Here is a 27,703-nt window from a genome sequence, read left to right on the forward strand (position 1 = left end):
CTGTACAAATGCAGTTTTCCATCCGCTCGGAAAGAGTAGGAAAGATGGAAAAGCTTACGCAGTGATTTTGCCAGCGTTGAAGAACACCTCATCAAAACAATAATAACAATACTATCCGGGCCAGCAGATTTGTGTATGTCAAGGTCTTTCAGTAATCTTGCAACTGCACGAGTGCGAAAGAAGATTTGTCCCATAAAATCGTTTACGCTCTCAAGAACAGTAGGACTCAAGACACTCTCTGGTAGCGTCGAATTAACAGCAAACTGTGCTGCAAGCAAATATGCTTTATCAATCGAGCTTACATTGGGAATGTCATTGTGGACGAGCGTTGGAACCGAGGATAACGTGGTGTTTAAAACATTTTTTTACAAATGACCATTCCACAAAGAATTAATTTTGTAACCATATCTGCTCTGGAATCTACGTCACTATCAAGGAAGCATAGTGACCAGTTAAAGTTCCTGAAGAATTCATTGAAATTGTCCCAGTTGGCTTTCTCATATTACCAAACGGTTTTCATAGTAGCTTTTTCTTTAACTGGGTTTGTTATACATGAGAAATTTGCAGATACGATACAATGGTCCGATGTGCCTAGAGGCGGTAATATTCGAGTTGGCTCGTCGACAAGCTGAGTTAATTTATTTAACTCAGCAAAGACCTCAACATATTTTTTTCTTCCAGTGTTGACTGGCCAGAATAACGAAGAAAATAAGAATTGTGTTCATTGAAATCGCCCACAAAGACGATTTCAGTGTGAGGATGATGGGCAACAATCCTTTGAATGGATTCGGACATCAAATTCGTTAAAAGTTGAATTTCTGTCCAGATTTGGTCTTCGTAAATTTTAACCACATGAAGTTAAAGTTTGTGTTAGAGCACAAACCATATTGTGGCTGAAGTTGGTACGCAACATTAATTCTTATAATATATACGGCTAATCCATGGTGAAAACTCTGAATTTATCCAGCATAATAATATTCAAAGACTAATAAAAACACAATTCGGACATTTAACTATGATGAATAATCTGACAAGCTTTCTGCTTCATGACTTTCGCATGGATTTCAATTGGAAGACTTGAATTTTGTCGTATGCTCGTTCAAAAGCATTTATCCACATTTTTGTCGATTTATTTTAATTTTTTTCTGGATCTGAGTTTCTACGTAATTCATAACAATTTGTTCTGATGAATGTTATTTATAAAGCTCAATTAATTGATCAAATTTCGTATTTGGTGTAAACTCGATCTTATGTCCAATAAGCCAAGCTACCAATTCTTTTTTTTTATATTAGATGGAGTAATAATATCATTTCTTTTTTTCTGAAGTTGTAGACGTAAAAAAAACAAATCAGCAAATCTTAAGAATAAAAGATTTTCGTTCACATTTTAAAATAAATATTTTCTACTTAAAAAATAAAAGGGAATAATATTATTTATAATGAAAAACAAATAAAAAGTAAAGAAGTAACTAAAGTAAGAAGAAAAAGAACGTAACAACAAATTATAATATATCTACATAAAAGAGAAGCCTTAAAAAACTTACAAAGTGAACTTAGTTTAAGTAAAATCAAGTTACTATTTTTTTATTTTTGTGCTAACAATTTTTACCAGTTTTATTATAATGCCTTTTTTTTGAAAATGTCACTAAAGCGATCACCATTTTTAAGTTGTTCGAGTCATAAAATAAATTCTATGTGTATTTTAATTAAATAAAAACTCATTTCTCTTCTAAAAGCTAAAACGCTTTATAAATATTTAATTTATCATTTTGTATTTTTCTTGTAAGCTTCGTATGCAATTATTTATAATTTATTGCAACAAAGAATTACTTCTCAAAGACATACATTTATTAATTTCATATCATTTATATTACACTCATATCAACTTGACTATACCATTTTTATTTCTAGTTCAAATATATAAAAATTGTATTATTCAGTTCAAGGTTCTTATATTTCTTCTGCATCAAATACAGATTCTGTTTGTCTCGGAGTCAATTTTTTTATTATCTTAATTCTTTCGGATATGGATAAATCAACTTCTCATAAGCCAAAAATAAAAATTCAATAAACCTCGATAAAGTAGGAAATATAAAAACACTTAAGCAAGTCACCAAACTAGTTTAGTTTTTGGTTCCTTTTCCATCAGAGTCGAATTTGTTGCATTAATTTAGCAAATGAAATTTTATATTTAACAATAAATAAACAAACAAATGACTTAACCACCACTTTAATTTATAAATAAATTATATAAAAATGTGGGTATAGATGATTTAAATACATTCATGAAAATGGTGTTAACTGACCACACAAAAGTATGTATTTTTATATAAATATTTTAAGTTTCATTTTCAGTTCTCATATTTTATTTCTATTGTTAACGCGTGTATATTGTTTGTTGATAAAATGTAGTCACACAATTCAAACGCAATTATTATTGCAACAATGAACATGAAAACGCAATGTTTTTTTACTTTTTATATTGTTGTTGTCCCAGTTCGGAAGAAGAAACTCTTTTAAGTGTAATTTCTCGCCTTTTGTCTTGGGGCTAACTCTATTGGTCTTTCTGACACACTTTCCAACCATCAACGTCTTCGTAGTCAGTCGTCTTCGTCGCGTCCGTCAGTTTGTTATTTGTTAGACGTCGAGTAAAAATATTTTGTAAAAGCTAACGTGACACCACGTGCTGTAAACTATGCTGCATAAAAATACTTTTCGACTTAGAACCTGGCCAGGCCAAGCTAAGTGTCTAAGGAATAGGGTCATGAGACATAAGCTGACCTATTCGAATACTCTCACAGAACATTATTGTATACGACCTTTGATTAGAAACCTAGAATTATCTTTTTATCATTAAGCAATTAGCCATTCTTCTAACTAACAAGTAAGTAGGTATAAAGTTGAGAAATTTCACATGAGAACCAAGCGCAGCTTACAGTGGTTCAAGGCTGTAAGTCAAAAACTGTAAATAAATAAATAAAATAAATAAAAAAAAAAAATCTTTTAAACTAAAAAAAAAATAATTAACAACTGTTATAAAATAAAATAATTGTAAATTCTTTAAAATAGTTTTGGAGTTAGTCAAATTACAAAACTTTAAGTGTTATAAGAACTGCATACAATTATATTTACAATTTTCTAAAAAGCACACTTTTTGTTAATTTTGAGAAGTTTAAATAAGCGTTGGGCGTGTCAATGACCAAAATGCATGACAGTGAAATCAATTTTAAGTTCAGCTACTTAATTTTAATATTCTTAATATTACTTTGAAATACAACTGAAACCACTGTTAAATGTTTGGCGTGGTGCATTCTTTGCCATATTACAAATGTTCATATAAATACTTAAAAGCAACAAAAGTAAAAAACGCATCGCAGCACTCCTGAGTTCTTTGATTACCATATTTAGAATTAAATATGCACTCTATGGCTTCAGATTGGACATAAATTCGAAGGTGTCTATAAGTCGAATATATAGGAATCAGTAAAAATGCATTACTGCCGGGAGGAATTGAAAATAGAATTCATAAGGCACTATAAGGCAGCTAGTGTTTGGGGTTTTGGAATACCTACATACCTACATACATATATCATCGTTGCCGTTAAATTGTTTTCATAACTTAATCTTAAATTTTAGTCACATCTTATAAGTTGGGTTTTATGGCAATATAATACAAAAGTATAGATACCTACATAATATCTGAGCTTTTGCAATGCGGTAATTATTTACCGTTATGTTATACCAATACCAACCCAAGCTATATAGCGAATGTCGACAAGACGCTTGCAGAAAAGGTAATTCCAACTTCTTTCGCTTTTGTAGCTTAGCTCTAGGTAAGCGAGTATAGGTATATGCTCGCGTTTCAATTGTTTTGTTGTTGGATTTTATTTCCATTTCTTTGAAGTTGTGGGCAAAAAGGTCAACAAGTTATAGTTTGTAGAGCACTACGACTGCTTTTATTTTGAGCATGCTGGCTGGCGCGAAACTTAATCGCATATAGCAGGCATTATTGTAGATATAATTTTTATGTACGTATGTACAATTCGGATAGTAGGCAGAAGTTGTTATAAAAATGGTGACTAGTGCTCTGGATTAACCGGTTACTTGCATGGTCACGGTAGTGTGGCTGTTGATGATCATTTAAAAAACCATGGACTCTTAACAATGCATCGGAAGTTCTCTGTATTTCTTGAAGTTTTTTGTATTATTTGTTTTAATGAAATAAGATCCAAGTAACTTAGGTTTATCTACGTACTGGATTTCTTATAATGGTTTGGTATATAGAGCCTGGTATGTACCAACTGTCATAAAAAGGGCGAAAGCATGAAAATCTTGTTTAATTGAATTTAATACGAGTTTAATATTTATTTTATTTGCTAACCTTAAGATGCTTTTAAAAAAATGCAGAGAAAAACATTAACTTGGTATTATTAATATCATCGCTTTATGTATTTATTGAAACTGTCAATAATTTTTTAGAAAATAATGAATCACTTAAATTTTCATAGAATTTTTAATTTAAAATAATTTGTATTAAACAAAATTCTTTTTTATTGTTATTTCTGAAATTTGAAAATCTGTAATATTGTAATCGTTTAAACTTTCCGAATTAAAAATTTTGTATATTTCTCGACGTTTCAAGGTCCCTAGAACCTTAATTAAAAGGTTTTTAAAAAAATGTCAGTGTGTGCGTGTATATGTACGTTAAAAAACGTTTTTTCATTGGACATATCTCAAGAAACGTCAGACATAGCGATTTGGAATACATTTTGATGCAGAAATTACTTTTAACTGGGTCACAGGAACTTGCTTATGTATCCAAAGATCCTCTTTACAAATATTTTCTACATTTCAAAATTTTAAAATGTACCTGCAAAAAAAGTTTGTCTCCAAAAATTAACAGCCATTAGATATGTCTTAACAAAAACATAATTTTGCAAATGTTTTATTTTAAAAACTATAAAAACTACTACTAAAAAAACAGCTATAATGATTTATAGCTGTTTTTTAAAATTGTTTCTGTATTTTGTATTTTTGTTTTCTTTTTAGTTTAAAAATTGTTTTGATCAATCAAATATTGTTGAGGCAGTGTAAGAGCTTGTGCAGACAAACAAAAATATTGAAATTGAGAAAAATTAATAACAAAATAACGGTTCTATGGGAAAGAAGCCAAGTTCAGAACAAAAAAATTTAAGAAAGTTTAATACCAATCTTTCAGTTTGTTTTTTGTTCGTCCTTAAAAAAAAAAAAAAACTGAAAAAAGATTCTGGGATGCGACCCACACTGATAACTTCCCATCCCGTCTGTCGATTTGTTTTGCTTAAAAGTTTGTAGGTTTTCGTATTGGGTCAAAAAAGTTGTTAGTTGAATTATTCTTACAAAATTTAAATAATCAAATTTATTTTTCATATAAAGGAATAGTTTAGTTTAAAAATCTAATTTTGTTAAATAGATTTTTAGTCGAAAACGAATTTTTAATAATTGAAGTAACATTTCTTAAATTTTTACAAATTGAATGAACGAAATTAATTTAAGAGATATCAAGAACCGAACATCAATTTTTACTAAATTTGCGTACTATTTTTTGTACATTTAATTTTCTTATGAAAATACGGGCTGTTGGATATTTATAAAAAAAACTACTGAATATCAAAAAAAAAAAATATTTTCTGTCAAATAAAAAAAGTTTGAAGACAATATTTTTAATTTTTGACAAAATTATTTGAGTCGAAAGTAAATTGTTACCGAGTTTTAGTTTTGTTTTTTGGTAAGTTTTTATTTTTTGTAAAAAAAAACTGTCAATTCGATTTTTCTCAAAATTTTAATGAATGTTGACAATAATATTTTTTGAAAGATAAAAGTAGTTCAAGGCCAATATCTCAAAGTTTTGAAAAAATATTTGAGTCGAAAATCAGTTTTTACCAACTTTTATTCATTTTTTTGTATAGGTTTTTAGTTTTTGTAAAAAAAAACTGTCAATTCGATTTTTCGCAATTTTTTTTCATTTCTTACAAAATAAAATTAGTTGGAAGCCATAACGTCAAATTTTTGAAAAAAATTGAGTCGAAAATAAATTTTTACAAAATTTAAAATCATTTTGTATTCGTAAATTTTCGAGGTGACAATTTTTTTTTTCATTTTTTGATTTATAATAAAAACGTTAATGATATTTTTTTTAGAAAATATATTTGTTTTGTATCACGTGTAAATATACTATACAATTTTATTCAAGTCTCAAGACTGAAAAAAATATCGTTTTTAGCTTTTTAGATATTTAGGGTTAACCAACACATTTCAGGTTTTTAAACTGCTATGGTAAAAAAAAACCACCCACGCTATTTTCTTGAGAGCCCTTTCTGCATCTTTTTGCCTTATTATCTGTACAACAAAATTCATTTGAAGTCGATATCTCTCTGGTTCTTGAGCTTAGGACGACCAAAAAAACGCAGCGAACGTACGTACAGACGCACGCACCCACACATATCTTTCTAAAAATCTTTTATTTTGACTCTATTGGCCTTGAAACGTTGAATTTGACGAATTTGACAAACCGGACCCATTACAATAACTTTTTTTTTGGAAGTTAAAGCACTTTTAAACTTTAACTTCGAAGTTTGATCTCTTTTTTCAATTTTCTACTATCTTAATGTGATGTTTGTTAGAAAAATGATATTACAGCCACGTGTAAAGTTTTTGACATCAAATGCTTTATCAAAAATGCTCCTAAAATTTGAAAAAGCTGTTTTTCGACCAAAAATTTCGTTAACGGAAATAGATTTTGAAATCAAACTTATTTTATCACATGCAAAATACTGATTAACAACTTTTTTTAAAAAGAAACCGAAAGCCTTAAAAATAACTAAGAACTGATAAGAAATGGTTTTCGACTCAAATTTTATGATTGACTTAAAATTGTTTTATCTTACACAAAATTTTGTTATTAATATTTGGTAATTTTTAATAAAAATCAATAGACAAGAACGGATGTCAAGATATCAGCTTAGTTCGAGACTATACATAGTAGAGAGAAATACCAGATGGTTTAATGACTGAAATGGAAAGTGTAAAACATTTTTTTTTAATCTTTTTTTAAATTCAAAATATTTAAAATTAAGATTAATTTGAATGATCAAGAATTAATAAATATTTTGAATTCCACATTATCAAAGCTATAACTTAACCTCTCAGACAAAGTATAAAATAGTTAATTCTCGACAGTTATGTTTGGCAAATTTCATTCAAAATTGTATTTTATAATTTTCTTGTACCAATAATATATACATAAATTCTAAAATTTAAAGTTTTTTAACCCATTAAAAGGGTTAAGAAAAGTCTATGTTAACTAAGAATACGTGTAAAATTAAAAAATTACAAAGCAACATTTCCTATGAATAAATAGGCGTTGGTGATTCCTAGTCCACTAGGTAAAATTTAATTATTTTTTTTTTTTTTGTTTGCCAAACTTCCATCTCGATGGTGATGATGACATAAATAGTATAGAAAATTCACAAGCGTGAAGGTAACGCCAGTATGAGCTTTCATTGGCGGAAACCATAAATCAAGCTGATGGTTTGCAGAAATATCCACTACAGCTATTCTTATACACCTTTTTATGAACCCTAGTTGGATGTGCAATTAAATTCTAATTCCTAGTTTAACAATAAAAAAATCAAGAATTTATGCATAAATTAAAGTTTTTTTTTGTTTTACAAACTAACAAAATTAAGTACCTAGTTCTCATATCATTATGTATAGGTATGCCATAATGATAACTTTAAATATTCTTAATAAACGTATAATCTTTTAAGTATACAATATACGAAATCCTGGTGATGCCATGGTTAATGAGTATATATCAAAAAAATCTTCATCTAATAGTAATTTGAAAGAACGAATTCAATTAGAAGTTATAACCGAGCAATTGTAGCTGGAAAATCGGACGTGAGATGGGAAAATTACCCACCATTGTCATCAGCTAACAGGTAGCACAGCCTCAGCAGCATGATCACCACTAAGCGTTGTATTTTTTTCGTCATGATTTTTGTACTTTCTACACTCGAAATTATTCGAATAGGTTTCACTTATTTTTGTATCAATTTAAAAAAATGTTACAAAATTAGTTTGTTATCTTTGGTAATTTTATTGTGAATGGTGAATAAAAAATAAGAATAGTGGACAAACAATTCTTCTTACACTACAATTCTTTTAAACACATACCACTCCTCTTTTTTCAAACTCAGCTTTTTGTTAAAAAAAAAACAGTTTTCAAGGACATGCTTTTAAAAAATTCAAATTTATTTTGTTTAGTTTAAAAGATTTTTACAATTTTGTTAGTACCTATTAAGTTGGCCCCTTGTGTACGTATCTAGAAGATATCAATTGTATTCCTTAATTATCACAAACAATTGTAGGAATAAGAAACAAGGTGTACGTACATGGTCTTGTATCAATTTCTATACTTGTGCGAAAAAAAATTCCTTTCAAATTGAAAAGAAAATACAATTAAATTGCAAAAAACAAAGATACCTATTTTCTTTGCTGGGGAAACAAATTGACGGCTTCCTTGTAAAAACATTGATACAATCACAGTGCTTGCAGTTTTTTTTCAAGCAAACGCATTACTTACTTTCTCCCACTGTTAACATACAATTTCTTACGTTTTGTATAATTTTTTGTTTCTTATAAAGTAACATTTATACGCTGAGATTAAGATAAATTTACTTTTGCTTGAAGCAATGTTTAAAAAATAAAACAAGGAAATAGTTTTTCCGTTTTTTTTTGCGGTTATAGTTGAGTCGAACTAGGTTTGTAAAAATCACAAGAAGTCAAAAATATAATCACACAAAAAAAATGTATGTATTCCATTTCCCATCCCGTCACCCATTTATCATGTTATTATGCTTCCTTTTGGAAGCTGGTGAACGAACGGGCACAAATTATATTCATTTTGCAGGCATAATGCAGAAAGTATGCACAAAGATGGAGGGCCGCAACTTTATAAACAATTTAAATTTTTTATTCTACACTATTGTTAACCTCTATTTTTCTTATCTAATTATATTTTTACTTATATTAAGGAACTATATTGCAAGTATTGCATTCTCAAAAAATGTAATAAAACATGAAGTTACGATGGTAGAGAAGTCAAAAAAAGTGGGTCAATTGACTTCAAGTTTGGAAATCATGGTTTTAAGCTGTTTTGCCTTTTTTTATTCATTTCTTATTTTAAGGTGCTCAAAATTCGACTTTTCTTAAAAATGAACCAATAGATTTGTTAAAATTGTTGATAAAATGTTTTGTTAACTTACTTCGTTCAATAGATAACAAAATTAAAACTGTTATTTCGTTTTTAAGTTTTCTTAAAAACTGATCATTCGGTTTAAATAATTTTTTCTGCAAGGGCTCTTATACTGTTTTAGTAATATTTTATTGTTTTATTTTTGATTTTTAAAGGAATATTAAACATTCGATATTTCGAAAAAAGGTAACAATTTTTTTACGAAATTAAAATATAAAACGGAAGTTAGTACATTTCAAATAACTGCATACTAAAAATATTTGTAAACTCATATTAGAAAATGTATGTTATTAGTTAGGTTGATTTAGAAAAAAACGTTCTTACGATTTTTAAATAAAAATTTGGAAAAATTAAGGTTTTTTTGCAGGCACATTTTTAAATCGTAAAATACAGGAAATATTTTTGACTGCATAAGCAAAGTTGTGGGACCCTGTCTTGTATTTTATTCATAAACTCGTACCTATGTATATGTTACATTTACATTTAATATATTAAATTTAGTGCCAAAAATTAAATACTATCCATCAATAGCCGCCGGAGAGTATGTAAATATTTTGGCTCATACAATTTAAAAACTATCAGTGCTTTCATTAATTACTTTCAAACCTAGGTCCTTTTTTTAAAAACCCAAAAAAAGACGCTGGAATGCGCCCCTCAATAACAATTTTCCATTCGTGTTTGTTTGTCGATATTGCTTTAAGAATATCTTTCTTTTTTCTTAAAATACTTGAGTCAAAAACAAGTTTTGATCAGTTTTTTGTTATTTTGTAAGTTTTTGTTGTTTTCTAGTAAAATTGGATTTTTTTGAAAACAAAACTAAAAGTAAGCAACAATATTTTGCATTATTCATGTGCAAGTAAGTTTGATTTCATTATTTGTTTTTGTTCCCGAGATTGTTAGTCGAGTTTTTGAAAGTTTTTATTTCTTATATCAAAAAAATAGTAAATCGGTAATTTTCGAAAAACATTAGTTCAAGTTAACAACAAAGTTCTGCATAGAATGTTTCAATTTTAGAATCAATAACTTTTTATATCGATATATTCGAATTGAACAGCAGTTCTTTCCAATAGATTCTTTTTTTTTGTATAAAAAAACTAAGAGTTGTATATTTTAAAAAACTTTCTTAAATTTCAAAAACAATATTTTTATAAGACAAATTATTCAGAGCCAATATTTTTATATTAAACTTCCCATAGGAAGGTTAATATAATGGGTCCGATTTGTCCAATTGAAAATTTTGACATTTCTCGACGTTTCAAGGTCCCTAGAGTCGAAATAAAAGATTTTTAGAAAGATGTCTGTGCGTGCGTGTGTACGTACGTTCGTACGTCCGTACTTTCACGACGTTTTTTTCGTCGTCCATAGCTCAAAAACCACGTTTCACGACGTTTTTTTCGTCGTCCATAGCTCAAAAACCAGAAGAGATATCGATTTCAAATAAATTTTGTTATGCAGATAATAAGGCAGAAAGATGCAGAAAGGGCTCTCAAGAAAATTGCGTGGGTGGTTTTTTTACCATAGCAGTTTGAAAAAAAGGTGAACGTTTTGGTTAACCTTAAATATCTTACGAAGCAAAAACGCAAGGGACTTGAATTAAATTTTATATTATATATTGTAATGTGATATCAAAGAAATATATATTTTGAAAAACATCCATTTTACGGTGTTTTTTATAAATCAAAAAAACTGAAACAAAAAATTTGTCACCTCCAAAATTTTATGACTAAAATATGACTTCATCTCCAAAATAATTTTGTGCAACGAAGAATAATGTTTTTGACATCTGATAAAATGTTGAGAAAAATCGAATTGTAAGTTTTTTTACAAAAAATAAAAACCTAAAAAAAAAAATGTATAAAAGTTGGTAAAAGTTGATTTTCGACTCAAATATCTTTTCAAAACTTTAAGATATTATCTTTAATTTACTTTTATCTTTCAAAAAATCTTGTTGTCAACATTCAGTTAAAGTTTGAAAAAAATCGAATTTACAGTTTTTTTACAAAAAATTAAAAACCTAAAAAAAATTAACAAAAGTTGGTAAAAAATGATTTTCGACCCAAATATCTTTTTAAAAATTTAAAATATTTGCTTCAAACTAATTTTATCTTATAAGAAATATTGTTTTCAACATTCAGTAAAATTTTTAAAAAAATCTAATTGACAGTTTTCTTACAAAAAATAAAACTCTAAAAAAAACAATACTAAAACTTGGTCAAAATTTACTTTCGACCAATTAGCTTTTCAAAAGTTAAAAATATTGGCTTATTGTTTTCGATATTCAGTAATTTTTATATAAAAATCCAACACTTCGTTTTTTCATAAAAAATAAAATCTTCAAAAAATAGTACCTACCCAAATTTGGTAAAAATTGATAAGAGTACATATAGTCACACTTTTAGGCAAGACAAATTGACAGACATTTTGAAAGTCGTTCCTGCATATTTTTATTTATTATCTGGAGAAAATATGTATTTAAATTCAATATCTCCGAAGGTTTTTTAAGTTATGGCTCACGAAAAAACGTTTTCTAACGTACATATGTACACACGCACACAGAAACATATCTCGATAAACCTTTTGTTTAGGTTCTGAAAACTTAGAAATTTCGAAACTGCGTGCGTTGCTTAGGAACGACTGAAAATATCGCTGTGGTAATCCGTATTGTTGACCAAAACCGATTCCTTATCGACTTTGGAATTTAGTATTTACAAACAATATTACATCGTGTTTCTTTATAAATACTTGGGTCTAAAGGCTTAAATGTTCAGTAGAAATACGAAACTAAGCCAATCGATCATCAACTTTTTTTTTTAAATTATCGGAGTAAAATCTAAGAATGATTGTTGAAAAGCTTCTCCGTCCTCCTTGTCTATAACAATTAGATACTGAGATCTTGTGGTAAAGTTAAAGACAAGTTTTACGAGTATAAACCAATCCACGATCAAATTAAATTAAAATAGAAAGAATGCGGCATAGAGCCGCAAATGTACGAATCAGTTTATAAAATTTTGCGAAAAGAATATCGCGGTACTTCCGTAACAGTGGCAGCAATTTGGTTGGTATCATTTTTAAAGGCAAACAAACACTAGTTTTTTTTATAATTAATGAAAAAAACCATTTAAGCTTTAAATCTGAAATAGAGTCAGATTTTTTAACTTTAATCAATTAAGAACAATGGCTCTCAAAATCAGTTAACCCAAAAACAGGAAGGTGTGAACATTAATTAAATTTAAAATTTTATTTTGTAAGTCATTTCTTTCTTAGATCGTGTATATACATATATCAATTTTTAATGTGCTAACTAATGATAAAAACACACAAATTCTGTGCCTCAACTTCTTTAACACAGAAGCTTTTTTTTGAGAATTATTATCTATCCGAATGATATTTCTTATTTATTTTTGTATTTTTTTCAACTCCGTGGGAGTTAAATGTGTGATGATGGTTGTGGTCAATGAACTTTTTTTCATCATGAGTGGTGGTAAGGTAAAAATATTCAAAGAAAAATTAAATGTATGTTTTTTTTCCGAAGAAACGCACTATACAAGTTTTTGTTCTGTAATAAAAATACAAAGAAAAAAAACTTGTTTTAAACTTTGTTGCCAAAAAGATCTTTGTAATTATTTAATTTTTTTTGTCACAGCATATGTTTATAATTTTTGGTCATAAACAATTTGAATTAATTAGAACTAGTATGGTTTTGATAGTATTAAAGCCAGTTATAATACATTAAGCCTGGTTAGACATTGAATTAGTTGATTCAAGCAATCTTATGGTGCCTTTGTTGTCGAAACTCTCTTATCGCGCTTTTATCAAAAGAAATAATAATGTTTAACATCAACATAGACCAATTACTTAAAATTTTAATTGAATGAATTCTGTTATTTATATTTTTAGTTATCATTTTTGCACAAAATAAGTTGTTTCGAAAATCTAATCTATTTTTGTAAAATGAAGTTCTTTGTTTTGTATTGCGTATTTTATTTTTGCAATATTGCCGCTTTACTTATTTAAAATATATCCTATACTACAAAACATTAGCATACTTGAAATTCCAAGTTAATGAGGTATTTACTTAAAATGGTTTTTTTATTCACTGCCACTTTCATTTCAATATGACATTAATCCGCAAAAAGGAAAAGACTTTGAAAACCGAAACCCGGTACCTCCGGCTCAGTTTACTCTTGTATTTATATGTACGATTGGAAAAAAAATTATAAACACGAAATCAAAAGTTTTATTTTTTTATTAATTTATTCATTCGCTCACCTAAATTTTATAATAGGTACTTATCAACTTTCCATTTCATATAGCTGGAAGAACAACTCATCAGAATTAATTAAAAAAGGTATTCGATTGGATTTTTTATGTGACAAGCAAAAAATGTGTGTGTATTTGTGTGTGTGTGTCATGTTTTTGTAATTTTAATTTTTAGGAACCTCTCAGCTTTTTTTTGTATTTCACTCCGCAAAAATTGTATTTTGTTTTTTTAATCATTTTATTTAAATTGTTTTGGTAGGTAGTGGTTTATATCGTTTATTTGTATATTAAATGTTTGCACTTTAATAAGATACAGTTTTTGGATTGATTGAAAAGTTGTAAAGCAAATGTTTCAAACAATGAAATTAGCGAGTGGAGGCATACAAAGCAGTACCTACTGATTTTAGAGAAACATACAGACATTAAAATAGACACAGAGGCAGTTGCTAAAAGTAAAACCAAATTAAAACAACAACATGCATTAGAAGTAGTTTTAACCGTTATCAAAAAAGGTAGACTTCCTTACGCAATTTAACGTGGGTTTTATTTCTTATTTTTTGCTTGTTTTTTTTTTTATTTTTATAAAACAATAAGTGGACTTTAAGAATTAAATTCAAGTTATTCTAATAATATTACAATTATTTCTAAGGAAAATATGTCTTTTTAGTTCTACGAAGTGAGGGAAAATCTTTGAGGGACATAGCCAGAATAATGAGCAGATCTCTCAAGTCGATTGCAAAAGCGATTTGGCTGCGGAGAGCCAAAGAACAGGAGGGTAAACCAAGCAAAACAACCATAAGAGAAGACTGAAAGATAATTTGCGCTTCAAAAAAAGATCCTCACGAGCCTTCAAGGGAAATAAAAAACAAACTACAGCTTCCAATAACTTCGAGAACTGTTCGTTAGAAGACTTGTTGAAGCTAACTTGCTCAGAAGAATCGCAAAAATGGTGCCCTTTCTAAGGAAAACAAAATATAACAACGCGTTTTAATTTCGCTCATTGGAGTGGGCCAGAAGGACGCATGAAATGGAGGTATGTTTTGTGGATGGACGAAACAAAGATAAACCAGACAAACCGTTAAAAGGCTTAATTTAAAAGAACTGAATCCCAAATACATCCACAAAACGGTCAAGAAAGGTGGCAGCATCATACTTTGGGGTTAATTTTCATGGTATGGAGTTGGACCAATACATTTGATTGAGGGTAAAACGCACCAAAATATGAAGGTTAATATCATGAAGGATACGATGCTGATTTATGTAGACGAAAACCTGCCTCTCAAATGTGTTCTACAGCAGGACAACGACTTTAATCCCATACAATATTTTTGGGAAGATTTAAAATATGTGATTGGGAAACATTTAAATTAAACCGCACTGTATAGGATGGTTCCAGAGGAGAGGTAAAGTATTTCAATTGACAGATACCGATGATTATTTGACTCAATGTCCAACAGATGTCACACTGTAATTTATGCTAAGGACCAGGCTACAAGATATTAAAATATTTTATAAATCCAGAATAGCTTTGCATTTAATTTATTTTTTTAAATCTTTGTATCTATTTTAATGTACACAAATTCTTTTCCTTTTTTATGTTATAATTTTACTACAAATAATGGTTGATTTTAATTCGAAAGAAAATGATAACCAAACTTGAAAAAAAAATCTTTTTAAGTCAGTAAAAATGTAATTTTTAATATTTTTTTAATGTCCATGTCTGGAAATAATTTTTTTATTGTAAAACTGTTACTGTTATCGTGATAAGCAAGCTAAAAGGAACGAAAACAAGCTAAAAGACATCACAAAGCAATTTTACTATTAATATCAAGACTAAAAATCTCCATAATTATTGGTTGAACAAAAAATTAAAAAAAATAAATATTTGTCTACTAAAAACATAGTCTTAAAGACGTAAAAAAAAACTGCAATCTTCAGAAAAAAAAATGTTACTTTACGTATAAAAACGACTGAAAAGTTTTTTTTTTCATAAAATTTAATATAAAAAAGGCGTTTAGACTTTCAAATCATATTGCTGCTATGCTAGAATTTTTCTTTAAGTTATAACAATAGTTTTTTTCGGCTACACAGGATTTGTAAAACTTAAAGTATTTCTGTGGTATGTTAAATATCTTTGGTTTTTGGATAATGTTCATAACCTTCTTACATTATTAACAACTATTTAGTAAACTGGTTGAGATGCAACTCACCATGATAACTTCCCAATCTTCCCTGATATTTTATAATAGGAAACCCATGGTTTATCATTTTTTAGTCGTATTTGTAGGTTTTCGTTTTTTGTAAATAAAATTATTACCAATTTTTAGCATATGTTTTTAGCGGTTATATTTATATTAAAATCCCTATTAGATTTTTAAAAAAAATATACTTATGTTCACAACAATATTTTGTATAGAATTAAATAATTTTGAATTCAATATTTCATTAATTCTCGAGATTTTTAAAACAAAAAACAGTTTTTACCAATTCGTGTTGTATTTCTTTTAGATTATTAATTTGTAAGTACAATTGGATCTGTTCTTAATATTTTAATAAATGTTAAAAAAATGTTTTTATGAGAGAAAAATAATTTGAAGCGAAACCCTTTGTATTTTTGTTAAGATATTGAATTCGAAAATCAATGTTAACTAAATTTTTGTAACATATTGTATGGATTTTTATTTTTTGTATACAAAAGTTGCTGCTTTAATTTTTCTTAAAGTTTTGTAAGATGCTAAATCCTTTATACTTCGATACATAAATTATTTTGAATCCAATAATGTTTTTTTTTTCGCAAAATACTCTAGGTGACAAATTTCAGATTTTTTATTTATAAAAAAAATGTTCAAAAAATTTTGTTTGATATAACTTCACAATGTAAAAAAACATACAATTATTCAAATGAAGAGACTGACTGGCTGTCTTGGTTCGAGAGATGTTTGGGGTAAATCAATTTGTTTGCTTTTTTTAACTTACTTTAGCAAAAGAACACTTAATTTTGTATTGACAGTTTTTGTCTGAATATTTTGATCTTATTACCCCTAAAGAATTTATTTGAAGTTGAAATCTCTGCCCGTTCTTCAGATAAGACCAACAAAAAAGGTATCAATAACGCTAGAGTCAGTTATTTAACAAAACAGACACACATTTTTTTTTTTCAAAAAAATAGCTGTATTCATTTATTATTTGTAAACTAAACTCTAACATCTGTCATCTTAATTAAATTGTTTCTCCTTTCGAAATGCTGTTTAAGAATTGTTCAGGGCGCTCTATTCACTTGACTATTAACTTAATATAAATAGAATGACTTACAGTGATTTTTTATTCAAATATATAAAACAACTTGTTGCATCTTTTTTGCAGATTTCTTTCAACAATCACAAATTTTGCTCCTTAAAATAAAAATGCAAACGTAAGTAGTTTTGTATAAAAAGTGTGTTTTTTTCTGTTAAAATTATCCTAAGTTTTTATTTACATACAACAAACACTTTAAGGCTTAATTTGCAATTCAAGTTTGTTTTGAGTTTGATCTTAATCGAAAGTTTTTATGTCATCATTTTAATTTATAAAAGCCTTCATTCTATTTGTCTAGATTAAACTTCATTGCTACAGAAATGATTTGTTTATTTTAAAATTAAAAGCTTAACTTTTGATATGATATCAAACGCAACACGTTACGGGATTTTCAAATAAGTTGAAACAAATTGCTACATAAAGACTATTAGACCTTTCCTTAGTTAATATAGTAATATAAAATAATTTTTAATGTACTAGTTTTATTCTTATAATGAAATAAATGAAATCCATAGTTTTTTGGAGATTTACTCAAGTAATAACTATATGCCTTCATATTTTTAAGCAAAATAAAAGTATTATGAGATCCTGAGTTCAGGGAAACTACACCTTGAAATAAGAATCTTTTGAATTTAAAAGAAGCGGTAAAAAATCGAGTTTATTTAAAGCTCAGAATTTGTATGCATATGTATGTATTTTATTTTGCAGTTTTGTTTAACAGGGAATCTTAAATTGTAATGAGTCCTTTTTTAAATGGTTATTCAAAAACCAGTTTTATTTGTGTATGACAACAGTAAAATATAATATGTGAGAATTTTTAAACTTGAAAACGCAACAATTGCTGAATTGATTATTTTCCCATGAAAGCAAAAGCTAATACCTTCAGTCCAAAAGTCATCTGTCAAAAACGAAGAATAAAAGTAAAACTAGATCCAATTTTCTATTCAACCAAAAAAAGGGTTAAAAAAACAACTAACTAGAATACCAATATTTAAAATTTGCAACAAACTTGAAACCAAGGAACAATAACATTTTTATTATTGGAAACATGTCAAAATATGCTCAACAACTTTGTCTTATATTTTTTTTAAAAAGAGTTTTTGACTCTTGAAAACAACAGACTTTATTGTGTTGATTTCGATGAGAGTTTAGTTTATATATATGTATATAAAACGTTTATTTTTGTGTATACTTATGTACACATTCATAATTGTCTGGAGCTCATTGTATTGCGATTAATAAAACTATGTTTAAATGTGTCTCTTAACAACTGGTCCCAACTTACTTTTATTTTTGTAGGAAAATAAACAAAGAAATTACAACGATTCTATTTATAATTCAAAAATAATTAAGGATAACTAGTCACGAATAATCAATTACATGAAATAATAATTGCAAAAATACGATTAAAAATTCAACTTGTATAAAAATGAACTTGTTTTAATAAAAATCAAAAACAAAAGTAATCTTGTTTGGATAAATATAGATGGTGGATTGAATAAAGATTTGGACAATTTATAGTCCTTATAAATTGAAGAAGATATGAAACTATCAAGCATTTTTAAAAATATTTAAACATTTAAATTTTCTAGGAAAGTGTATAACTTTGTATGCATGCTTAAAATATATTCTTTTCTCTTTTAATTATAAAAAAGAAAAGAAGATAAGAACAATCTAATTGCATCATACTCTACATCATTCTCACAACAAAATTCTGAGATCCCCAATAAAATCCAACGGTTTCAGTGAAAAAAATAAATAAAAAAAAACGGTATATTATATTTATCATGAAACTGGTTATACGCCTTTGACAAGCTGACCTTTTCTGTTTGCATTAAATATTGGATTTTAATATTATCACTTTTGATTTTATTTATTTTTGCACAAAACTGGAATATTTTTTGTTTGGGCTCATTTAATTCTGTTACTCTTTTATTTCGTTAAAAAAAACAACCTAAATTATAAGAATAATTCCAATCCAATCAACAAAAACAAGATTTTTACAATTCCAACAAATACTCTGAGACTCTGAGGGCAACCTATGCACGCTACTTCAATTGAATCAAGCCGTGTATTAAAATCAAAGAACCTTGAAGTTTATTCATGAAATAAGCCAATATACCGGACAGAACCTTGTTACGAAATTATCTCTGGTTATATTTTTATGTAGCATTTTATTTTCAAGTGAAAAAAAACTTACAATTAACACAACGATAGAAAATTAAAATTTAAATTAAAAAAAAAAACGTATGTATTATGCTCACCTTGGCAAATGACATGTGGTGTCAATGATAATAATACAATTGTTATCAACAAAGCATGCAACATAATATTTATGCGGAACAATTTTTCAGGCAGTATTGTTTTGTTGTTGGCCTTATTATTCTGTGTTTTATTCCAACAATTTGAAGATATTTTTGAAGATCCATTCGAAGATTGTCTGTAGATTTCTTCACTTGGTATTTTGCAGCTTATTGTATCCAATTTAGATAAGGCTGCCTGATGACTCGGCATCATTTCTGTTTAATTCCAATACCGCGAGCAAAAGCTGAACACTACAACTGCAATAAAGCTGTTGAACTATGAACGCGAAAGAAGAGTTTTTTTTTGGAATTTTCTCAAAATAATTATTTTGCAATAATTTAACTTAAGCGGTTTTTTGCATTTTCACTGCCAAATTGAATAAACAACGGCTGTTGGGTCGTCGTCGTCCAAGTCGTTGGTCGTGGCTTGTTTACACGCAAAACGAAACTTGAAATTCACGAACGAGGGAAATTAATTGACCACACTATTACCCGCGAACCAAAATGGATAAATTTCTTCGTTTAAGATATTTTTCACTTAATTTATTTTAATTTATACAAACACACACACACATTAAAACACTGCCAACTGCCAACAATAGCCAAAACACCCACAAAGGGTCCGAAAACACAAACAAACAAAAAAAAATAAACCGAAATGACCACAGACAACAAAAGCAAGTTCGGTACTCAGCTCTTTTGTTTAGCTCCAGATTAAAGTGTTTCCCATTTGGAAAAATAGCGATAATCGATTTTAAATGTTGGAAACACTCCAACGCAAATAAATTTTCAACAATTCAATCAATATTATATGAAAATATTAAACAACAACATAAATAACGATCCTTTCTCTTTGCAAATGTAATTTAAATATGTTGCTGACCTCGCTATAGTTTCACAAGACCGATAGAGCTATACTCGCGTAGTATGTAGTTACGATAAATCGAAGAAAGCGAATATGTTTTTATTTTTATGTTGAGCTTCTTACACTAACTCTTGTCATGGTTGAGTGAATAAAACAGGGTTATTGGGATGCGGAAACTCATCCTTCGGGATATGTGTTTAGTTGTGTGAATGACAACTCCAGGTGCGTATTCGTATTCGTTTTTAAGTCGCGATATAGGAAAAGGGTTTTTTTTTTTTTAAGTTGCTTATACTCGTACAATTCGAATAAAATTCACGCAATCGCAACTTGATCTATGTACATCACCAAGGCAAAGCCAACAGACTATGAATAATAGTGTGGCAAATGCGAGACGTCAGCTTCAGATGAAAGTTAATTCGAAACTGGTTTGATATTGCTATAGTTGAATTGAATGGCCGACTGTGCGACGTTTGCAACTTCAATAAAATATGTATGTATGTATGTAAGAAACTTGTGGTAGTTGTGTGTCTGTCCAACTGGATACAATAGTGTGCAGTATCTATGTGCGGACTGGTTATTTTTTGAGTTTTTTTTTTAAATTTAAGTGTCTGTGCAATATAACTTCGGAGAATGGTTATTATCAGATGTCAACTTTTATGGAGAATACAAGTACATATTTTGGAGACTTTGTTTGAAGCAAACATTTGTATCTACATACGTAAATACGTGTTTTTAGGTTCAAAATTATTACTGTTAGATTGTGAGAGCTTTAAGTGCGAGTTTTACTTTGCTCTTTTAGTTTTTTGCAAACAGTTGGAACATATAAATTTTAAAGGTTAATCAAAATCAAGCATTTTTATTAAGACTTCTTGATTTTGTTATATAAAAATTAAAACGAATACAATTTAAAATTAATGAAACAAAATTAATTCATGTCATTGTGAAAGGATCATAATTTGTACTTACAAAATATAGAACAAAATTTGTATTAAAATTAGTTTTTTATTTACATAATGTATAATAAAGTAGTCTTCAATTTTAAAAGCTTGGTATTCTTAAATTTTCAAAAAAAAAAAACAATTGTACATATTCACATTGCAAAATAAATTTTTTGAAGAACTAACTTTATGTGTTATGCTTAATGAATTTAACGACCTTTAAAACCTTTGAATCTCGTCAGATTTGAACTTCATAATGATCATTATTATGCATTCATTCATTTATATTTTAAAGTAAACATTAATTTTGTTGTTAACATTTTGATTACTGAAGATGTATAAAAAAATACGACGAAAGTGAAAAATACAAATGTCTAAAAAAAGCCTCGTTGCAACCACCACCATGCTGATGACTGTGGTTACCTTTAAAAATGTTTAAGTTATACATTTGTTTTAAAATTCAAAATTGTCATTAAAATTACTTCGAAACTACTTCCTTTTTGTAAAAGAAAATTTGTGAGACTTTTTTTAAATAAAATTAAATTGATTTAAAGACAATACCTAGCATTGTTTTTCTTTTTTAATATTCACGATTTTTAAAGGTTTTCATTTTGTCGTACAAAAAATATTATTTTTTTTATTTTTCGTACCATACAATTTTTCTGAAAGTAATAGAAATTATTGTTCTTAAAAAAAAACCTGACAAATATTTACCTCCAGTTTTTTGTTTTGTTAAAAAACTGTCAGTTGATTTTCTTTCAGTTCATATACATTTTTTACATTAAATAACATAATATTTCATTTTAATCCATACTATTATTTGTTCGTGGGGAATTTGAAATTGTTCAAAATGTTCAACAAATAAGTATTGTTTAGTTATTTTCAAACTTTTCCTATTTATAAACTTCCCATAGGAAGTTATTGTAATGGGCCCGATTTGTCAAATTGAAAATTTTGACATTTCTCGACGTTTCAAGATCCCTAGAGTCGAAATAAAAGATTTTTAGAAAGATGTCTGTGCCTGCGTGTGTACGTACGTTCGTACGTCAGTACGTTAGCGAAGTTTTTTTCGTCATCCATAGCTCAAGAACCAGAAGAGATATCGATTTCAAATAAATTTTGTTACACAGATAATTAGGCAGAACGATGCAGAAAGGGCTCTCAAGAAAATTTCGTGGGTATTTATTTTACCATAGCAGTTTGAAAAAAAGGTGAACATTTTGGTTAACCCTAAATATCTTACGAACCAAAACCGCTAGAAATTTGAATTAAATTTTATATAATATATTGTAACGTTATACCATTTTTTGAAAAAATCAATTTAAAGGTTTTTTATAAACCAAAAAAACTGAAAAAAAAATTTGTCACCTCGAAAATTTTACGACTAAAATATGATTTCATTTCCAAAACAATTTTGTGCATAGAATAATGTTTTTGACATCTGATAAAATTTTGAGAAAAATCGAGTTGACAGTTTTTTTATAAAAAATAAAAATCTAAAAAATACATAACTCAAAGTTGGTAAAAATTGAATATCAATTCAAATATATTTCCAAGAACTTGAAATTTAGGCTTTAAACTTATTTTATCTTATAAGAAATATTGTTTTTACCATTCTGAAAAATAAAATAAATAAAATAAAAACAATACTAAGACTTGATAAAAATTAACTGTCGACTCAAATATCTAAATATTACAGATTAAAACGTTAAAAAATTAAAAATATTTTTAATTTAATTCAGAAATTCAAGGAACAATTGCAAGTACTTGTAATAAACAACCAATAACATTCACTTTTGAAATATAAATAAAAAGGTTATTGTTTTTTTTTTACAAAAAACCTCTCGAAAAAGTCTGGAGAATTTTGAAAATAATGTTGATAAAATAATGATATGAAAATAATTCAGTAAATACATCTCTAAAATGTACTTTAAAAATATGGGTTTTAATTTAAAAAAGTTCAAATAAAATGGAAAATTAAAATTTTTACAGGGAATAAATGTATATTTGTTTATTTTTATCAAAATTTTAAAAATAATTCTTTACATGTTACAAATTTGTCCATCATTAAAAAAAAGCTAATGAAAAACTGAAATTAGTATTTAATTTAAACATTATTAACACATTTTTTTAAATTTTATTATACAAAGATTAATGACCTTCAGTTTGATATGAACAAATTTATTTATATTCATATATTAAAAATTAATAAAACTTTTGATAACAACATTTAAAAAAATATATTTATTAATTTAAAAAATTTATTTCCCATCCAGTGCGTCAAAACATTTTATCTGTGCATAAAACATGTTAAGCAAATTTCAAATGTATTGTGACAAACCTCATTATGGAATTAAAAACATTGCTAAGCAATTTATGTAGGTACTTCATGGAACTATAAGTGATAAGCTAATATACTCTTTACAAATTATTAACAATCATCTTCATTTGATTTAAACCAAAGTTCGCTAATACCTTTGTAAAAAAATGAAAACATCCTTAAATCAATGCAAATGAACTTTCAAATTGCAACATCAATTAGGTAGGAAGTTAAACCAATGTGAATGTCGTTAATTAATTAAGCAAATGATTCACCTTTGTTATCAGTCATCCAATATCAAGCTAATTGAACGTTGCCCTGGTATAATCAAACACACACAAATCAGATAAAAGATAATCAATAAATAATCACAACATTTGCAATATAAATAGCAATAAAATTGTTATGTCAGCTAATTAAATCGTCTCTTTTACCACACTCTTATTATCGAAGCTGCTATGTTTGTAATTTTCTCATCCGCATTCCCTTATTAATTTCCAATGAAGTCCATGTTAATCTATTTGACCACAATAAGCAGTCGAGTCGATTGATGTGTTTAGAATGTAAGAAAGAAGGAGCAAGTAAAAATGGGTCAGTTGGTTATAGTCTTACTATACTGGCTTGGCTATTCCAGATGAGAAAAAATATGTTCCCGTTTGAAGTTTCATGTCTCACCATAATCTTCCATATTTAAAGGCACAATAATAGTGCTATTCTTTTTTTTCTTGCTTTATGCTTCATCAAATCAGCCAAAGTAAAGGAATAAGCGGCCGACCGACGCGACGGACGGCGAGCTTCGCCACCGAGACGTACATCTTACCATTTCATTCAACATCAGAAAGAAAAAGAGCAAAAGAAACAAAAAATGCAAGATGCATGGTTGTTTTGATAGGTCTTATAATATCTACTTGGAGAGTGGAGACTCTTGTGTGTATGCTTGTTAAATAAAGCTTTTTATACTAAAAAAGCTTTTTTTATGGGAAAAATAAAAGCATTTTAATCTTGGAGTTCGGACCTAGGAGATGCTTTTTATAGTATAAAATTTTATCAAATTTGAAGTTGTAAATTGTATCTAGATTTTATATTATAGAAAATTTTGAGTAGATATAAATATTTATTTTAAACTAAATAAATGCAGAACTGTATTTTCTATGAAAGTAAGCAGTTAAGAATGAAATCACAGTTAACGTTTTTTTTAAATGATGCATAAAATTGCATATAATGAAATAAAAAAAAATTAGTTTAAAATTTTCATCAACTTTCTTGATTTTAATCTTTTTCATGTTTTCCATAGACTGATAAGAACTGAAAAATCATTTATCATCATCATCATTTTCTTAAGCTGAATAACGAATGTATTGCTCAGAAAGGTGTTTGGTTTGTATATCGTCTTAAAATGGAACTAACTAGAAACTTATTAAAACAATTACTTGTACGTATATTGTTGATAAAGAGTAAAGATCAGTAAAGCAGGAAACATAACATTCGAACGCCAAAATTGCAATAATGCAAGAAATTGGGATTCATTCAGTGTTCTAATAAAATCCTTTTACCTTCAAACTTGTGGTTTTCCCATTTAGATGTGAAGCACTACCGATTACAGGCTTAAGTCTTAATAAATATGATTTAAAATCGAACCAGCATAACCGAGCTACATAGAGCAACTGCGAATTATATATGTAGTTCGGATTATATGGAATCTCGATTTATTCGGGAAAATATGCTTCAAGTCAAGGAGTATTGGTAATCTTCTGATGAGCCCAACCATTACATCAGGGCAAAACGAATATATGAACACTTTTAATAATTTTAATAAATCATATTTTTTAAAATAAACGGTGTTCAGGAAAAAACATTTCGACTGTTAACAATCAAATATTTCTTCTTAAACAGACTTAAGGGCTGAACAAATCAATCTTGAGTTTCACCAACCATAGAACAGAAAATTATTTTGTTATTATTGATAGTATGGTTCATTTAAGAAAGTCTCGAAATATTTTAGGTCTTCGACTTGATTTTCGAAGAAAAATAAACATTTTTAATTAATTTGGTAGTGTTTTTAGGGACCTCAGTAATCAAGTATCCAAAAAATCAAGTATTATTGAACAAATATTCAAAAAATTAAGTATTCAATAAAGTATTCAAAAAACAGACTAAAAAATTACTTTATTTTCAATCCAAAACTCAACTTCCTTAAACAAAAATATATGAAATAAACCTAATGTTAAAAAACTTAGAATAACAACAATTGATTTACTCGGTTAAATCAGAACTAGGTTCTCAAATACACAAATAGTTTTTGATCACACACTCGAATACAAAAATGATGAATTTTCCTACAATTGTTTCTGTTGTTACGCTTTATAATTTACTATTTTCTTTAAAAGTAAGGTTACTCTAACCAACTGTTAAAATAATCGAAAACCCAAATATTTGGACGTGAACCAAATAATTGCAATTTACTTAAAATAAATTTAAACAAAAAGTGTTTAAATTTATTTATTTAACAGTGTCAAATTATTATATTAAACAAATAATACAAATATAAACATAGTTTAAAAATGATCTTTATATTAAAATATATCCGTTATTTTTCCTAAATCACTACGTCTATTGAAATATACGTAGCTTTGAGCTGATAGAGTTATTGCTCCAAATTTCTGACACCCACCATACCGAACGCCGCTTTTAATGACGTCTTTTTTGGTTCCGCCTTCGATGAAAACGATACTTCCAAGGTATTGACCGCTTTCCATCGGTTGTGAGGAGTATTTATTTGAGAGGATGGTTGGTTTTCGAGGATGATCATTTTTGTTCTGCTGGAATTAATTTCCAGCTACATGATTTCTGCTTCTCTCTCCCTTCTTGTTATAATGTGATGGAGATCCATAATCCTATGATAGAGTAAGCAAACATCGTCCGCGTAATGCAAGTACTTTAAATAGAATGTCAAAGTCCAATGAATCCCTCGTAACCTGACAAAGCTGCGCGCAGTACATCGCTTACGAGTATCACCAGCAAAAACCATATTGGTGACTAGCGTTGCCAGGCGTCCCGTTTTGCCCGGGACGTCGCGGTTTTAAGGCATACATTTAAGTGTCCCGCCGGGTGTAATAAGTAGTAAAAATCGACTTATTATAAAAATTAAGTTTATTACATAACAAGAATTAAATGATAATATGAACAATGCTAGAGAACAATATAGAATGAATTGACAAACTAATTATTTTACAAACATTAAATATAATGATTTCTTAGATTTAAAATATAAATACATATATAACTGAGTGATGTGCAACAAGTAGATATTGAAACATTCTTATTCATATTATTACTCCGGGACAGCTTTTTCCTCGGGTTTTTACTGAAATCACAAAAAATTAAAACAGATTAATTGCTACGTTGTGTATTTTGCAACCTGACAGCTGTCATTTAAATTGGCAAAATATTATTTGAAGACCAATATTTGCAAATTATTTTTGGATTTCGAAAGAGGTAAGTCGTACATTAATATTATATATGTTTATATTCACCTATTAAAATTGTTAATATGAATTATCATCAAGCGAATCTATTTCGGATTCTGCACCAGGTTCGAGAAGTGTTGTTCCCAAAAAGAAAAACAAACGGCTAACCGCTTATAGTAGTCAATGGGAAAGCAAATATACATACATGGTCCAGAGTAGTAAAAAAAAAAGATCCTTACAAAGTTTTTAGTCGTTTAATTTTCTATTGAATTATTTTACGACCCTGGGACAATCTACGGTGGATTTTGAAGAAAAGGTTATTATTGCTGAGCTGACATCTGTCTTTCACACTGTGAGGCACTCATTGAGTTACAACAGTAAGGATTGTGGACACAAATTATTGCCATATATTTTAAGTGATTCCAAAAGAGCCCAAAAAATAAGTTGTGGTAGAACTAAAGCCGAAGCTTTAGTGAAACAAGTCATTGTTAGGGAATCCATTAAAATAATTTTGAAAAAATTTCAAGACAAAAAATTATATTTCTCGTTTGCTACTGATGCAAGGAATAGAAAAAATCGAAAAATGTTTCCAATATGCATTCGATTTTTCTGTGAAATGGGCGTAGAGAGTCGTCTCCTGGAATTTTAAGAGAGCGACGATGAATCTGCAAATCAAGTGTCAAAAAATTTAGAAAATGTTCTAAAAAAAATAGTCTTTTCTTAAGCAAAGTATCCGCGTTTTCTGCTGACAATGCAAATGTTAACTTTGGCAAAAAAAATTCAATATTCACAATTTTAAAAGCGAAAAATAAAAAAATTATAAAAGCAGGCTCGTCCAGTTCATATATTACACAATGTTGCTAAATTTTCAACTGAAAAACTAGAATACGATGTAGAAAGTTTTTTTCTGAAAGTATACAGTCATTTCAGTCGTTCGCCTTAAAGAAGGGCTGATTTG

General features: G+C 28.0%; 1 protein-coding gene across 1 annotated transcript in view; it reads right to left on the bottom strand.

Annotated features, from left to right (window-relative positions):
- Positions 1-20,447, bottom strand: part of LOC129945327 (sushi, von Willebrand factor type A, EGF and pentraxin domain-containing protein 1) — a 66,184-nt gene extending 45,737 nt beyond the window's left edge. Inside the window, exon 1 of the mRNA XM_056054997.1 lies at positions 19,117-20,447. Coding sequence (XP_055910972.1) covers positions 19,117-19,369 — 253 coding nt within the window. The 5' untranslated portion in view covers positions 19,370-20,447. The remainder of the gene's footprint in view (positions 1-19,116) is intronic.
- Between the last annotated feature and the right edge of the window lie 7,256 nt (positions 20,448-27,703).

This window comes from Eupeodes corollae, chromosome 2 (genome assembly GCF_945859685.1).
Source record: "Eupeodes corollae chromosome 2, idEupCoro1.1, whole genome shotgun sequence".
Taxonomy (NCBI): domain Eukaryota; kingdom Metazoa; phylum Arthropoda; class Insecta; order Diptera; family Syrphidae; genus Eupeodes; species Eupeodes corollae.